This window comes from Coregonus lavaretus (assembly GCF_964263955.1).
Source record: "Coregonus lavaretus genome assembly, chromosome: 11".
NCBI classification, from domain to species: domain Eukaryota; kingdom Metazoa; phylum Chordata; class Actinopteri; order Salmoniformes; family Salmonidae; genus Coregonus; species Coregonus lavaretus.
The window spans coordinates 8,179,867-8,197,303 of record NC_139998.1 but is presented as its reverse complement, the minus strand read 5'-3'; the positions used below and the strand labels follow the sequence as shown (position 1 = coordinate 8,197,303).

The 17,437-nt window shown below is 43.8% G+C and overlaps 1 protein-coding gene across 1 annotated transcript in view; it reads left to right on the top strand.

The window, feature by feature from the left end:
- LOC311137167 (SH3 and multiple ankyrin repeat domains protein 2-like) overlaps positions 1-8,431 on the top strand; it is a gene marked incomplete at both ends in the record, with an annotated part of 136,220 nt that extends 127,789 nt beyond the window's left edge. Inside the window, 4 exons of the mRNA XM_084171517.1 lie at positions 2,634-2,761; positions 3,346-3,493; positions 3,793-6,235; positions 7,903-8,431. Of these exons, the coding sequence (XP_084027643.1) occupies positions 2,634-2,761; positions 3,346-3,493; positions 3,793-6,235; positions 7,903-8,431 (3,248 nt within the window). The remainder of the gene's footprint in view (positions 1-2,633; positions 2,762-3,345; positions 3,494-3,792; positions 6,236-7,902) is intronic.
- Positions 8,432-17,437: the final 9,006 nt, after the last annotated feature.

The window sequence follows — 17,437 nt, the reverse complement described above, 5'->3', positions numbered from 1 at the left end:
ACCCTTCTGAACTAGAAGCTTTTTAAAGACTTGTTAGCACATCACAACACTTGATGTCCTTAGCTTTTCACAGCGTTCACAGCGTACGTACTTCAGTTCAGTGTGAGAGTGCAATGCTATTCCCATGCATTATTCATTGCTCTGCCCCTCTTTTAAACACAGTTATGCAAGAACAGGAAAAAAACAACAGCCGAGATCTCATATGCATCCAAAATGGCACCCTATTCCCTTTATAGTGCACTACTTTTGACCAGGGACCTGGTCAAAAGTAGTGCACTACAAAGGGAATAGGGTTCCATTTGGTATGCAGCTCTCATCTTTTACCACAGATTTTTATCCTTCCAAAATAGTTGCACTGTTCTCTGTAATGATAAAAGAATTTGAAACACCTTTATGGAATAAGAACTAGGGGCCTAGATAATGCACAACAGTCAGCTGCACATTTCAAAGAGCAGCTAGCTACCTTCTCAGAATACACTGAGACTTAACTTTAAGGGCACAACACTGTTATACAATGAGCCCACTACAGATAGGCTTTGACTCATACAGAAACAAGGTGTTGCCATGGAAATATTGCTACATACAGTGTAGTGTGTCGTTCAATATTGCAGCACAGCATTCTACCTGCAAAACATATTCTCTACAGTCCTGCAGCTTCCTACTCTTAGACTCGTTCTCCAGCTGTATTGGCCTCATTCTGTGTTCACTGCTTCACACCACAACACTGGAGATTTGCAGGAATGCTTCTAGAATTCTAGAATGTGTGGTGACACCAGACACTGAGGTGTCCTAGAATGGCTTCATCAATCCACCAGGGTTTCTTGCTGTCATAAATACTGCAATGTTACTGTAGCCAGAGGATGTGACAGAGAGAGAGAGAGAGAGAGAGAGAGAGAGAGAGAGAGAGAGAGAGAGAGAGAGAGAGAGAGAGAGAGAGAGAGAGAGAGAGAGAGAGAGAGAGAGAGAGAGAGAGAGAGAGAGAGAGAGAGAGAGAGAGAGAGAGAGAGAGAGAGAGAGAGAGAGAGAGAGAGAGAGAGAGAGAGAGAGAGAGAGAGAGAGAGAGAGAGAGAGAGAGAGAGAGAGAGAGATATGGCTTTAGGAAGAGGGGGTGGGTGAGTGGGTGGGTGGGTTAGTGGAGGGGGGAGGGTCAGTGATGGTGAGAATGTTTTTAGACAGCCTTGGAATCTTCTCCATCTTAATCATACAGTACACACATGGTCATGTGTTCAAGCGTAGTATGCAGACAGAGGGATAGCAAGATTTCTCCTTAAGATGTACACTCTTAGAAAAAAAACATACATGCCAAGTATAGACCATATATTGTGTTCCCTTTCAGGTTATAGAAAAGAGCAGAAGCTCTGAACTATCCGTTCAGACCCCAGTCCTACCTGTTTTAGTATTTCTCCAGTAGGTTTCCCTACCTGTTTTAGTATTTCTCCAGTAGGTTTCTTCAAGGAGAAAGACCCCCACTTCTATGTCAAAGATCATAAAATAAAAACACTATAGTAAATACTACAGTAATGTCCGCAAAAACACTACAGTAATTACTATAGTATATACTACAGTTTTTCTACCACAGTATTTATACTATAGTAAACTCTAAATACTATAGTATACTACAGTAAATACTACAGTATTCAGTGTAGTGTTTTTGGAGACTTTATTCTGCAAAAACACTACAGTGAATACTACAATAAAGTCTGCAAAAACACTACAGTGAATACTATATATTTATACCTTAATATACAGTACTATAGTATTTTCTCATGTGGGGATGTCTGCCCTTGGTTAGATTAATTCATAATGTATTTCATGAAGACAATAAAGAGGGATGTATGTAGCCTACAGCTCTCTCTCCTCTGTTGACAGGTTTTGACAGCAGTGACTTGAGGGAGACGCGTGTTTGAATGTACTCATCACTAACTATAGAATAAGGATGCCATATGGATGGATGTCCGAATCTGAACTGCCTTTTCTTCCTGTGTATTCCTGTTGTAGATGATCAGTCTTCAGATAATGAGAGTCTAAAGAAGAGGATTGTTTTCTCAGTCACTCTAAGTAATCGTCCCATGCATGGGAGCGCTCCAACAAAAAAAAAGAAAAGAACGCTAGCATGTTGGTTGTGCAGTGGCCGCTGAACCATAAACCTATTCCCATATCTGTTTGTGCAGTCTTACCAACTTCTTGTCACTCGTAAATTATTTAAGGGTTGTGTACAAAATGGCACCCTATTCCCTACATAGTGCACTACTTTTGACCAGAGCCCCTATGGGCCCAGGTCATAAGTAGTGCACTATAGATAGCAGGGTGCCATTTAGGACACAGAAGGAGTTGGAAAGAGAGCAGAAATAGACTGCAACCCAGGATAACTAAACCATAGAAACAAAAGCAAAAGCCTGATCGAGGGTTAGCTAGCAAGGGAAGCTTGCACGGCTTTGACTTTGACCAATGTCAGTGTGACTATTTCTGTTCTCTTTCTTTTCCTTTCTGCTCGGTTTGATATCAGTTCTGACTGATGGGCCTGGATTGTCATTGCCTGAGATGAAGGCTCATTTTAGCTTAGAGACAGATGTAGGATGTAGGCTACAGTGTCCTGTACTGACAGTGGAGATGTGTGTGTCTTTGTGTTCCAGATAAAGTGGACGAGAACATGCCTTCTCAGAAGCCTATGTGGGAGAACTCCAACGCTGACATAAGGGTCGCTAACACAGTCAAGTCACGGCCCAACAGCAGGTGCTTTGCCATGAGCCCCGAGATGAATGTAAGTATAAGCCCTACCGTCAGTGTAAGTATTGTTGGCTGTGTGGCACAGGAGTGAGACCAGAAAGGTGTACACTGAGTAGGGTAGCAAAATACTGGAACATTTCCCAAACTTCCCAGGTTTTCCAAAAATTGCAGTTGGGTGTATTCCCAAAATCAGCTGGGACTGGGAAACCAACTGGGAATCAATAGACATTTTTTTGAAAAACTGGGCATTTTGGAAAAGTTTCTGTAATTTTTGAAAGCTAATGCTAAGAGAATTCTGGTGGCTGCACCATTGCCTGTTGGAAGTTACTGCTATATTCTGGCTGGTAATAGAAATGCATGATTGGTTTCCTTTGTTAGGCGCTGTGCATGACCTGATGGGAATTGCATTCCCTGATTTGCTTGGTCTCAGAAGAGTATATGAAGTTTAAACAGCTTCTTGTTCTTGATTGTCCTTCATCTCTTTCACAAGTTTATCTGCGTCTTTGAGGACAAACACACACAGTTGGATATTGTTGATGAAATGTACCTCAAAAAGACCTGTAATACTATGTAGTAAAGATCAGTCCAGGCACCAAGTGTCCTCTCTCTGTGTTGCAGTCCATGTGTGAGAGCCAGGATATGTCAATGCAGACCCAGACCCAGGCCCAGCCCAGAGAGCCAGGCAGTCCCAGAGGTCAAGGACCCTACCTGGGGGTGCCAAACAGACAGGGGACCATGAGACGACAGAAGTCCATAGGAACATCTGGTAACAACATATCAACATGTTTCTGTCAAGGCTAAATATTGAACCTGCATACTGTACAGTACACACATACATACAGCATCAATGTGTGTGCACAGACACACACACAGACACAAACACACACACACACACACACAGACAGACAGACAAGCCCACACACATGCACACATCTGTGGATAAATCCCTGTATTGGACAGAGCAAAAATTTAGGAAATGACTTTTTCGCACACAAAACCTTGAAGGTTTCAATTATATAATTGCCATTGATATAATGTAATAGTTAATGTATTTTTATTTTTCAGGAATAACAGAAGAGGAGACCCCTCAGTTTCTGACCCCTCCTATGTTGAAATTCACCAGGAGCCTCTCCATGCCGGACACATCAGAGGACATCCCACCCCCACCCGCCAGTTCCCCTCCATCTCCCCCTTACAACAACGTCCCCAACCCCCAGGTCAGAGGCTACGGCACCATCAGGCACTCTGCTCCTAAAGGCACCGCCCCAGAGCGAGGGGACCTCAACACGGGCGGCAGCGATGGGTGGAGGGAGCAGGGGGGTATGTACTACAGAGAGCCCCAGTCTGAACAGTACCAGTCTGAGAACCACCACCACCAACAGGGAAGCCACAGCCCAGGCCAAGGCCTCACAGCCCAGCAGAGCTTCCTGAACCGCAGGGCCCAGATCCCTGAGAACCCCTACTCAGACCTGGGTAAGATGGGCAACCTGGGGCTGTTTGCCCCTAACAAGCCCCAGAGGAGGAAGGGCATGCTGGTGAAGCAGAACAAGATCGAGGACAGCCCGGAGAAGATCTGCACCATCAAAATCCCAACCATCATCATCAAGGAGCCGTCTACATCCAGCAGTGGTAAGAGCAGCCAGGGCAGCAGCATGGAGATAGAAACTGGTGCCCATGACCACTCGGGACAGCTCCGGCCCGACGACGGACACAACCCCAGCAGCCCCTTTGCGACGGCCATGGCGGGCGCCATGCGAGAGCGCGAGAGGAGGATGGTGGAGTCTCACCAGAACTCCCCGTCCTACAGGTTCACCGACCAGGGTGATGAAGACTCGCCTCCCGCCCCAACGCCTCGCCTCCGCCACTCCAAGTCCATCGACGAGGGGATGTTCACTAGTGATGAACGCCTGCGCCGCATCATGGCCCCACCTGCCTCTCTCCTCAGCATCCCCAGAGGAGAAGGCAACGTGACAAACTTCAATACCTCAGAGCCCAACATGGTGAGGGAGCCACTCCACACCCGCACGGGTCACCACAGCCCGGTCAGTCTGCCAAACAAGACCTACACCTCCAGCAGCGGACACTACGTCCACCCAGTAACCGGGAAGCCTCTGGACCCCAACTCCCCTCTTGCACTGGCTCTAGCTGCGCGGGACCGGGCCATGAGAGAGCAGTCCCAGCCTCTCCCACTGAAGACCGAGCCAGCCAAACCTGACCTGAACAAGCCTCTGTTCATCGACACCAAGCTAAGGACTGGTATGGATGCGAGTTTCTCCGCGACGGCCACAATGGGTCGACCAGGCAGGGCAGGGCTTCGCAGGCAGATGACCGAGGCCAAGTACGAGACAGAGTCCAAATACGACCACCCACTGGCTAAAGACCAGGACAAGAGTCTATCCCAACCTGAGAGAGAAGAGGAGAAGAAGAACATGTTGATAGATACCGTGGACACATCTCAGCAGAAGTCTACTGGTCTGCTGATGGTTCACACCACTGATGGGGCCAGGTCAGAGGAGAACAGCCTGTCTGAGGGGGACAGGGACGGGGCAGTGAGTCCAGACAGCACCCCCAGCGAGCTCCGGGATCCCAACCAACCTAACACCTCCAAAATGTCCTCCCCTAACCCCCATAACCCCCACTCTATGGGCCCTGGACTGAGAGGTAGTAAGACCATGATCACCATCACCTCAGTAGATGAGCCGGTCAAACTCCCCTTCGGTATCCCCCCTCCGCCCTGTGTTCCCTCCGTGGACATCGACGATGAGTTCTTTGCTGACCCACTGCCGCCACCGCTGGAGTTCGCCAACAGCTTCGACATCCCAGAGGACCAGAAGGGGGTGATCGCTGAACTGCTCAAACAGCAACGAAATGCTGGCAGAGCCCCGTCGTCTCTAGCTCCCTTCTACCCACATCACGGTAACACCCCAGGCCACCCTCATCAGACGATGATCAAACGGCCTGCGGTGCTGACTAACTGTATGCCCCCCAGCTTCCCCCCCAACCCCCTGGAGAGCTACGAGCCTATCAGTGACTCTGGGATTGATGTGGAGCCAGACAGCCAGAGTAGTGGAGACCCTCAGATGGAGACTACGAGCACTGCATCCACTGTGTTCAGTATCTCTACGCTGTCGTCAGAGGGCGGTGAGGCGCTGGACAACACATGCACAGTCTATGCAGACGGACAGGCCTTTCTGGTGGACCGGACCTCAAAGCCAAAAAACAGGCAACCTGCCGCCAACAAGAGTAATGCACTTTACAAGGACCCCGCCTTGATGGATAGAGAAGAGAACCTAAGAACTTTCGGAACGCCCTCCTCTGTCCCGCCACCTCCCCCCGGGGCATGCGTCCACTCAGAGCCCCCCAGAACACCAACGCAAAGGACCTCAAAGCTGTGGGGAGACCCGCCAGGCTCTAACCCCCAGGACATGCAGAACAAGGACATAACACCAAAGCCAGGGGACGGGATAGACTCTTCTTCCTCAGGATGTAGGACCGTTTTTGGATCAAGGTAATCTTTTTTTCTCTGTGTGTGTGTGTGCGTGCATGCCGTGCATATGTGCGTGTCTAAGCATGCTTGTGTGTGTCCGCGTTTTTGTGTGTGTGTGTGATTGTGTGTGTGTTCTGCCGGAGAGCAGATAGAGTTGCCTAGCAACCTAATAATGAGAGCAGCAGCCTTGAGGAGTAGATGAGCAACAACGTCATGTCAGTCTGATATCATAGAGACTAAACCACCACAGCGCTCTCCTTGGAAGGAAGGGGTGAGCCATGTGTCACTGTGTGTGTCACTAGCAGCACGGTTCAAAATAGCACAGAGGCTGCATCCCAAATGGCACCATATTCCCTATTTAGTGCACTACTTTTGATCAGGGCCCATAGGGAAATAGGGAATAGTGTGCCATTTGAGACCCAGCCAGAGTATCTTTAAAGGGGTGGATGGTGTGTGTAACCTGTCTCTTTATCATCTATAATTTCAACAAACCCAGAGTAGGTGAAATATCTATGAGCAGAGGGGCTCTCTCGTCAGTTAACCCTCCTCTTCATTCTTCTACCAGTCACGTCAGATTACTAAAGTAGAATGGCATTGGAGACTAGAGGTGTGTGTATACATTGAGGCTCCAACAGATGTAGGCTATGCAGTGTTGAATGTGTGGGATGTATGATTGTAGCCTGTAATTGTGTGGTTGGTTTTTGACCGTATGGATACATATTTCTGAATGTGTATTTATGTCACCAGCATTATGTAGGCTATGCAGGTTTCTGTCAGTACGTTTGTTTATTGGTGTGTGAATAGTTACTGTTTGTCTATTTGTGTAAATGACATATATCTGTTTTGTACAGTAGGCTACCTAAGCCGGTGTGGCATTTCTTACAGACACGGTGCGTTCCTCCCTACAGCAGTCCCCTGTGATAGCAGCACTTATTATGGAAAGCTGTGGTTATTTACAGAGCAAACCAGAGGAGGCTAACCCTAAAATGCATGGCTATACCAGCAAAGCTCTGCTTGCTGAATATGCTGCAGAGCAGAGCACATCCCTGTCGTGTGATCTGAATGAGATATTAGGTTAACCTGATTCAACCTGATTCATAGTGTGACTAGATGAATAGCATAGAGATCTTCTGACACTTTCAAAGAAATGGCTGTCACTTTATATGGGAAGAAAAACACTGTTTGTTCATTTGTATTTAGAATGAATTCCCCACTTCCTACTTACAAAGGAGTGAATATCTCTTTTGTTTCTTAACTTATTTTACTTCCCTCTCCTCTGACACAAACAAACACACACACACACACACACACACACACACACACTGTAGCCTACTCCCAGTCTGCAGTTTTGCAGGAGTTGGTGTAGTTTAGAGAAAGACTGTTTTATTCTCCAGTAGGTCTTTCAGGTCAAGTAGACTACATCTTCCTTTCCTCGCAGGAGGAGAGACATCAAAGCGTCCGTCTCTTACTGGCCCGGTCAGAGCAGTCAGGGAGGGAGGAGGCAGGATGAGTGTATATACTGCAGGGGTGTGTACTGTGTTTGTTTGCATCCAGGTGTAGTTGTGGAATATTTAAGTTTGTTTGTCAAGCTGACTCAGTGTCTCTGACTAATGTTTTAGTAAATTATTTTCTGATAAACAACACCTCTCTCTCGTCCTCTGACCTGGTGCGTTCTGTACGTTCTGTAGGGGTCCAGACGGTGGGTCCCTCGCCTCAGGTACACAGCGGAATACCACAGTCACTTTTGCTGCCCAGCTCGGCCCGAGTGTGCCGGCCCCATCTCCAAAACGACAGACAGAGAGTCTCCCCCACCACCGAGCTCCCAGCCCCATCCTCTCTCCCCCAGACTCAGGCCTCGGCTGTGCCTCCTCCCTCCCCGCCACCTCCCCCACCCTCTCGGATGTGTTCGGCCTGCCCACCCCCCCTCTCAGCCTGGGCACGGGGAGCAGCCGCTCACCCTCCCCCCTCACCCTCATGCAGGCCGTGTCCAACAAGCCTTTTGCCACCAAGCCGGTTCTGATGTGGAGCAAACACGACGTGGCCGACTGGCTGGAGAGCCTAAACCTGGCTGAGCACAGAGACACCTTCATGGACAACGACATCGAGGGCTCCCACCTGCCCAGCCTGCAGAAGGACGACCTCATAGATCTCGGGGTGACCAGGGTCGGCCATCGGATGAACATAGAGAGAGCTTTGAAACTGCTGATGGACAGATGAGAAGAGAGGATGAGGTCTCTCAGTCTCCAACACAACAACTTCACATAACAGTTTTATTTATGTTGGCTTATTTAAACTATACTTACTGTATAATTCTTATGATGATGCTTGTTTTGTTGAAACTTAGAAATATCCTCATGTATCCTGAAGAAACTGCAACTTGAAACAGCACTGCAGTTTCCTGAATAAGCACAAAAGTCCCCCAGAGTGGGATAGAGCGATCCCAGGTGAGACAGAGCCGCTCTGTCAGTAGAAGTAAGGAAGCAGACACACAGGGACCTGGCTGCGACGTGGAATACACCACTATCAAACAGAACAGCAGCCTAATCGCTATGGGACTTAAGGATTTTTTTTAAATCAACCTCATTTGAATGCAAAACCAGAACCAGCTTTGCAGGGGTTGCATTTTCTATTGTATCTCAGTTAGAAAGTATGTGAATAATGATCTCTTCAGGAAAAAGGGTGGGAATCTGCACTGCGCATGGCCGGCGCTAGAACAAATCAGACGGGCATTTGATTTCCATATGGAGGCAGGTTTTTTTCACGGGACCTCCTATGTGTGTAGGTGATGGGCCTGAAGGGACCCCCTTCAAAGTAATGAGCAGTCATTCTGACTGCAACATTCTAACAATGTAATTCATACATTTAATATATGCTATCACGAAAATATAAATTTGGTTGTGTTTAGGAAGGTCTTAAGTAACATTAGAATACAAAAATATATTTATTTCAAATAACACAAAAGCATTTTCATTCGTTTATGTTACTGTAGGATACAGTATGTAAAAACTGAAAAACACAAAAAACACCCAAATTCAAGTGTTAATATAATAATAATATGCCATTTAGCAGACGCTTTTATCCAAAGCGACTTACAGTCATGTGTGCATACATTTTTACGTATGGGTGGTCCCGGGGATCGAACCCACTACCCTGGCGTTACAAGCGCCATGCTCTACCAATTGAGCTACAGAAGACCACCCTCTGTAAATTGTATTCGTGGAGTGCCTTTGTTACAACTATGTAACAGAAAGCATAGGTGTTGGAACGCAGTAACAGCTTCTTTTTATAACAACAAAATAAAAATACCCCAACCACCAAGACGCACGGTGCGCAGTCAAATGATGAAAACATCAGTAGCTTAAACATATAAGCGCCAAGTGTGCTTGATAAATAGTGAAAATCAGCACAAAAGTAATAATGACATTATAATGAATATACAGTAAGTGTCGATGACAGCAGTAAGAAATTATTAATTATCAGTTGGAGCATGTCCATCTCACATAAACAACGAAAGCTGGTTAGTGCTTGAGGCCTGCTCTCTCAGTGATGACATTTTGTGCTGATAATCGGCCCGTAGCATTTTCACCGGCTTGTTCTATCCAAACGGTGCCGTCCCTTCCTCTCTCCTGTCTCACCGTTTCATTTGGTGGTGGCGCGGGCACTTGCTCAGTGCGCACCATTCTGGCTTTTTTGCCTTTAGGCCTCGGAGGTGTAGGTTCAGGCTGAGGCTCAGAATCAGAAGAATAATCATCAGAGATTTCATCATGATTCATTTCTTCTCCACCATCTGAATCATTTTCATTCAGATTTTGTAGCAACGCTTGCCATTGTAAATTACGCACGCTCTCACGGTCTACTCCAAGTAGGCCAGAGTAGACTGAAAAGACAGCTTGGATTCAGTTGACTGATATAGGGTACACACTATTTTGAGATTATATAATTAGAATTGATCAATACAATAGAATGGCCCGCCCTGTTCTTCATTCACAATTGGTGATTAAATAATGATGCATTGTTCGCTTCCCCTCACTCATCAACTCACCCATTCTCCCCCTTTCTCCCACATCATACTGTACTTCATTTAGTTTATCTGTTGTTATATGTGTGAAATTAGTTTCAGTATAGTTTAGGTTCAGTTTCGAGGCAGTTATCGGGGTGGTTATCAACTAGGCATGGCACCTTCAACTATCGCGAGAAGGAGGGGAGCAGGCCCTACTGTCGGCAGGAGGAGGGGCAATGGGGGAAACCCATTATAAAACTGGTTATAACACCAGTTCTGGTTGTGATTTGAAGATTCTAACAGTGTGTTTTATAGACTTATTTAGGAAAAGTAAAGGACGAAAGTGGGCATGACTTTATAAATAGCAGAGTAATACATGTTTTAAATTCACGAGCAGTCCAAATTACTGCTTTAGCAGTTCTGGTGTGGGTTTTATAGTAAAGACATTTAGCTGTAAAAAAGTATTAACTTTTAATGTGGCATGAACACAACCAGTCATGATGTTTTCATCTGATTGTCCAACAAATCACTTCAAGAAATAGGTTATCTTCGCGCATTCGTCCAAAATAGCGTCCGAGTGAGCGAAATAGCGCCCCTCTGTCTTACTATATGTAGCCCATGTATCTGATGCGGTCTGGCAAAAAAGAGAATGACATGCCATGCTCTTTAAGTCCAGACACCATCAGCTACATGGGCTACACATACTGAGACAGCGGGGCGCTGTTTCGCTCGCTCAGATGCTTTATCTGAGATTGATGCGTATTTATGTCGGCGCGCGTCTCGGGTCAAATAAATTATCCGCCACAGTGGACGCGTCATAATACCCATAAAAACACGGAAATGGTTCCAATGGTTTTTCGGACATAAATTTTTCATATCGTGAATTTTTTAGAAAGTACAAATTAATTGTGTTTGGTGTAGGTTTACCTTGGTTTTGATAGCTGTGTAATTCTCTCTCGGACAAGGTGAGTTTTTATCAATATATTCACCTCAATTTACTATAAAAAATGTGATATGCTAATTATAGATTAAAGTTACCTTGTCTGGGAGAGATTTGTGCGGTTATCAAAACATCACTCCAGGGTAAGCCAACACAAAACACAGACCTTATATGAAGTAGTTCTAAAATCCCAGACACAAAAATGAATGATGAAAAAACGATTTCAACCATTTCCGGGTTGTATGACTCACACTGTGTTACTCAATAGGGCTTAGGGGGCCCATAACGCCGGCCATGGCACTGCAGTGTGTGAAGAAAATACATCTCTCTCTCCCTTTTTACTGGGTTGTAGTTTAATTTGAGGGACAGTACAGTGTTTCTCAGACAAAGGTATTGCCCATTTCTACCCTGAAAGGAGGTCACATCAGATGGATTTCAAAATAGGTACAGTAGCAAGTTGTTGCCCTTAGTTTTCACTTGCCATGTTTTCAACATACTTTCAAGTTTTAATATTTGTTTGTAGTTGTGTTTACTTGAGGTTGAAAAGTGGAACACAATACATATTGAAAATGTAAATTAAGTTCATAAATCATTATACTGTCTTCCACAGGAAGCTGAAATGTGTGCCAACAGCTCTCCCTACTGTTGTCTTCTGAACATGACATGGCAGAGAGAGCAGAGCTTGGCAGTCAGGGCTTTCCCATCGTTATCACCAACCATCATCCTTTCTTTCACAGTCTTCTATGTCCTCTGAGAGGAATAAAACACACACTATCACATTAGGTTATTACTATACCCTGAACTGATGTTTAGGGCTTTGGGATTGAAGACTCAGGAATGGATTACCCTAGTTCAACAGCGTAGCAGGGATGGGGTCAATTCCATTTCAATTCAGTCAATTCAGGAAGTAAATTCCAATTCCAATTCCACATTTTTCTCATAGAGAAGCATTGAAGAAAATTGGAATTTCAGTTTACTTCCTGAATTTAAAAGGAATTCACCCCAACACTGCAGAGTAGGCATGTTTCTGAAGACGGATATCATTCAAGTTTATGCAATGATGAGAACAAGTAGGTGAACAAACACTAAAGCTGGCATTTCCCTTTCCTTTAGAATAGGAATAGTTCAACTTGTTTGGCAATTGAAGAGAGGCAGATACCTCTAGGAATCAATTTGGTAGAAATGTTGTATGATAATTGAAGTATTAGAGATGTATTTATTCTATGATTGTGTTTTGATGTGTTTTGTTGATGAGGAAGAAAGTTGTAGATATCCACAGAGCTCAAAAGGATGACAGCTTCTTTATAGAATTAGGTAATGCTTTTAGGGGAGTTTCTACTCCCAGCGACCGCTGTTCTGGAACACATGGAGCTACAGTACATTTGCTAAACCATGTGCCATTGGACTTCTTTGACGGGTCTCTTTTATACAACACGTTTGAAACTGGCCAAATCAAAAACAGTATCACCAGAATAAGAATGTCCTAATGTTCAGTATAATTTCCCTCCATGTTCTCAAGGCAAAGTCTCCTCATACCATGACCAGTCCAAAAAGGCAGGGATTCCGATAAGTTTAAATGTAGTTTACTCTCTCCACTGAGTTTTTTTCTGAAACGGTCTGAAGTGGTATTTTCCATTCAGTTTACTTTGGGTTTATATTCCGGACCTTAACAGTGTAAACTTCTTGATATTTGAAATTCCCCAAAACAAAATTAGGGTGCTAGTTAAAGTTCTAACGACAGTATTTGTGAAACATTATTTTGGATCTACATCTCAGAGCACAATAAATTCAATGTATGGGTGGGATGTGTGTGTGATCTAATGGTGAGAGGTGGAAAACGTACCTTGATATGACTGTCTGATTAAGTAAAAAAGTGTGATGGTCCGCAGTCAAAAGGATGTTGCATAAAGCTTACTTAATTTGTATTTATTTACGACTGTCTGATGACTGTCTGATGACTGTAGTATGACATCATAACATAACAATTATAGTGTGATAGACTGCAGAGTAGTGATTATCACCTGTCAGTTGTCACTGTTGACATGTGGGCATACTTTGAGATGAGATCTTATGTTAAGAACCATAGGAACAAGAAAGAGCACAGTATTTTTTGATGATGTAGAGATATTTAATATCAGGATATATTCCTATCCTGAGCTGTGGTTAGGTTTTCAAAAAAGAAGAGAAATATGGTTAAGAAGCAATATAATATAAATTCTGTTTCAAGTTGTTGTTTTTATTTTTCAGAGGAATAATTATACATGTAACAGGATTTCAAGTCTCTCTATTTTTAAAATTGATATAAATAATTGTGTTATAATCCATATTCCTATAGAGCATATTTGAAACTTTTAGCAATTGATAGTCATGTATTTACTAAGCCTCTGTAATTATTAAAAGCTGATATAAACAGATTTTGTGCATTGTGTGTATAAATGAAGATTCTCAGTTTCGACACTATTTGCTATAGGAAGCGTTATATGACCACTATATGACCAAGATGAAAAAAACACCTCTGAATATGATTGTTGATGATATAGTAGAGTTGATGGCTGCACGTTGCACTGAGGTCATGTACAGGTCTAAAGGCTTAGTAGTGAAGCTGACTAGACCTATGACCTGACATACGTACTAAGGCATCTGAAGCCCAGAGAGGTTCAACGAAAGTCAATTCATCAGGAGATGGGGCTATGCTACTGTACCGTGGCAAACATTTTAAAAGCTACTTTGGCTTGTTACTTTGCCCCGTAGGGCCACCGTAGTATGCTGTCAATGGAAAATAGCCTAGAAATCCAGACTGAATTCAACTCTATTTCAGGTTTGTTTCACTCCACTGGGAAACAAAAGTGAAATGTAGTATGATGCAGTCTGGCTACATTGGACATGCTAAGATGCAGTAAACTGACAGGTATCAGCTCCAAACTTGATGTCCTCTTGTTTTATTCTTCATAGATACAGAATCACTCTGCTTTTTGTCAACGTCCTTTTCATGCTATCTATGTTGCTGTAATTTTGTGCTACAAATAATTTATTTACTTTAGAGAAAAAATATTATTATTGAGATCAAGGGAAGATAAGTAGTTGTAGCTGCACTTTCCCCTAAGTCCACAAACCAACATTTTATGGAGGTTAATAAATATAATATTGCGCAATATTTGATGACATTGATGTTGTATTGCTTTTTTGTCTTGAAAAGACACGTCCAATGGTGCTCCATGTTTGATTGACAACTGATACACTTGGTGTTGCAATGAGTTCTAATGATGTATTCAATTATTCTGGTTCCAGATCTGTTTGTGCTGTCTTGCCAATGCCTATGGTAACTCATATGGTCTCTTGTATCTCTCTCAATAGTCCTGTTTCTACCTGTTTCTAACTTGTGTCCTCTGTCCTGATCTTCTCCACATTCTGATTGTGCCCACATTTTTTGACCGGTGTAGACAATCAAAAGACACATTGCGATCTGATTGTGATCAGATCATCCTGCCCACCTCCGGAAGTAGTCAAGACACATTGTGTCTGGATATCTGACAAGTATAGATGGATCTGGACAGAGAAAACATTTAAATAATCATTATTCCGCCCTCTAAAATCATTGACAGGTGGCACCATTGACTGATTACGTCAATCTTACAATAAATAAACACATATTATTTTGAAGGGATAGCTGTGAAATAATTTGCATAAAGGAAGGGACCAGGATATCTGGTCACAATGCAGACACATTGGACGGATAACAGACACATTTTAGTACCGTGTGTAAACATATTTCTGGAAATGTGGGCTCAATCAGAATATAGACAAGATCAGGACAAAGGACCCATGTTAGCACCAGGTATAAACGGGGCTAATGTTTGGCTTGAAAATTATTATGGGAGTTGGCAAGACAGCCGAAACAGATCTGGGATCAGGCTAGTGTTCAATCATTTAGATATATGGATGTGATGCAATCCACAGGAGGTCTGGACATACGTCATCATCTCCACTACCCTTACAGCTTGATCAAAGGTACGGTATACAGCACTCCACTCACCCAACCTACTCCTATGCCAAAGTTATACATTCTGATATACTGAGCTGTTGCTATGGTAGTGTCTCTCCAATGATGCCTTTTTGAATTATTTTTGATTACACTGGTCCAATATTGAGTTAGCATTTGGCAGCAGGTGTGTGTGTGTGTGATCTAATATTGTTTTGCTGTAATATGCGTTTTAGTGTGACATTTGTTGAGTTATAGTCATTTTAATTGAAGGATAATTACTGTGCGTGTGAGCACCTGGATAATCGTCCATTTGGAGCCAACGAATAATTATATTCTGAACTCCATCCTTCTAGAATTAGATGACCTATATATAGATGGAGATTGTTGCCCTCTAGTGGTTATCATGATTCTGAGCAATGGCCCCTGAATGTCCTTATATCCATCATTACAAGAACTCAGTCCTAACGGAAGATGTTGCCAATATATAGGCTACACTGAAGAATAGGAGATTGTTTTTCCTCACAAGGCATTTACTTAGAAAGAACAATAACATTGAATTGTAATTACACTGTATGAATGTAGTTATTTTGGTATGAATCTCTTGGGCCACTGGAGGATTCCGAGTGTCCTTGGTCAGTGGTGCTGCAGGCTCCCACCCTGCAGACGAGGCGCACACACACACAAACACAAAACACACACACCCTGCAGGTCAGGCATCCCTCAGTGGTCATCAGGTCTCTAAGGACTACTGCACGTCCAGCTGGGGTTCATTAAACTGGACGCCCATTGTGATACTGTGAGAAAGTGCCTTTATATACCCGATGGGTGTACACACACACACACACGTATGCATGCACAAATGCAGACACACGCATGTATACACACACATACATGCGGACAGACACACACACACACACACACACACACGCACACATGAACACACACACCCTGCAGAGGAGTGGAAAGGAAACATATTACCAATACTAATCTGTAATGTGTGTGCACAAGAGGAGGGGAAACCAATTAGTGTGCATTTATGTAGAAATTATAAGACCGGTTGAAACTGCATAAACAGCTGTAGGGCTAATTTGTGATTCAAACGAGCCACTTGAACCAGTCTCAACCATAGAGATCCTGTAATTCAATTATAGGATATTTATGGTCTCAATGTTCTCAACAAAACTAAAGCACTGGCTTTTAATTTCATTAACCCTGTTTTTACTGTGTATGTTGTAGCCTACTCCATGAAACCAAAAAAGTATTTTATTTTAGGATCCCTAGACTGTTTAAAAATAGCAGAAAGCCTTCAGTTTGTTTTGGTGAGAGAGCTGTAGCCTATCATGGGCTTCGTCCCAAATAGCACCCTATTCCCTACATAGTGCACTAATTTTGACCAGCGCTGGTCAAAGTATTGCACTATATAGGGAATAGGGTGCCATTTGGGACACAGTCCATGATGTGCGTGAGGAGGTGGTCGCAGAGTCACGCTAGCATTGGTCATTCTCAGTAACCTTTGACCCGAGGCTGGGCCGGCAGTCTCTGGAGGCTGGCTGAACTCTGCCAGATCACTCTGTGTGTTCCTACATCCACATCCAGCTGTTTCAAAGGTCTCACTTCATCACTAACCCATCCTCCTTCAGAGTCCTTTGGGACAATGACTGGAACATAGAAGCCTCTCAGAGTTAGCTCATTCACTGCAGTGCTGGTTTTTATAAAGCTGTAGGTTGTAAACAGGGAGTTTACAATTCCATTTGTCAAAAAATGTATATCATCAGTAAAAGTAATGTGACTGAAGCAATATCCCAATGCAGGGTTCTCCAACTGTTGGACATAAAATACTGTAAAAACGCCAGAAAATCAGCTCCAAGTTATTTTAAGTTTGGAAATTGGTTCCAAAGTATTCCCACACATAACAGAGAGATATACTGTATTTGGTCGTATACAAATGTAAGCAATGTTTGAAATGATCATGTTTTAGTCAAATATTATATCTGTTTGGGCGGTCAATTTGCAGTCTACAAATAATTTGTAATTATGATCCGGCCCCCTGACCACCAGCTCAAGAACAAATCGGCCCGCGGCTGAATCTAGTTGATGATCCCTGTCCTAATGTTTCCACTTCCTGTGTTTCTCATATCAGCATTAAAACTCCCCCACCCCAACCCATTTTTACATGTACATTTTAGTCATTCAGCAGACGCTCTTATCCAGAGTGACTTACATTTGTGCAGTCCTCTTAAGATAGCTAGGTAAGACAACAACATATCACAATCATAGCAAGTACATTTTCCCTCAACAAAG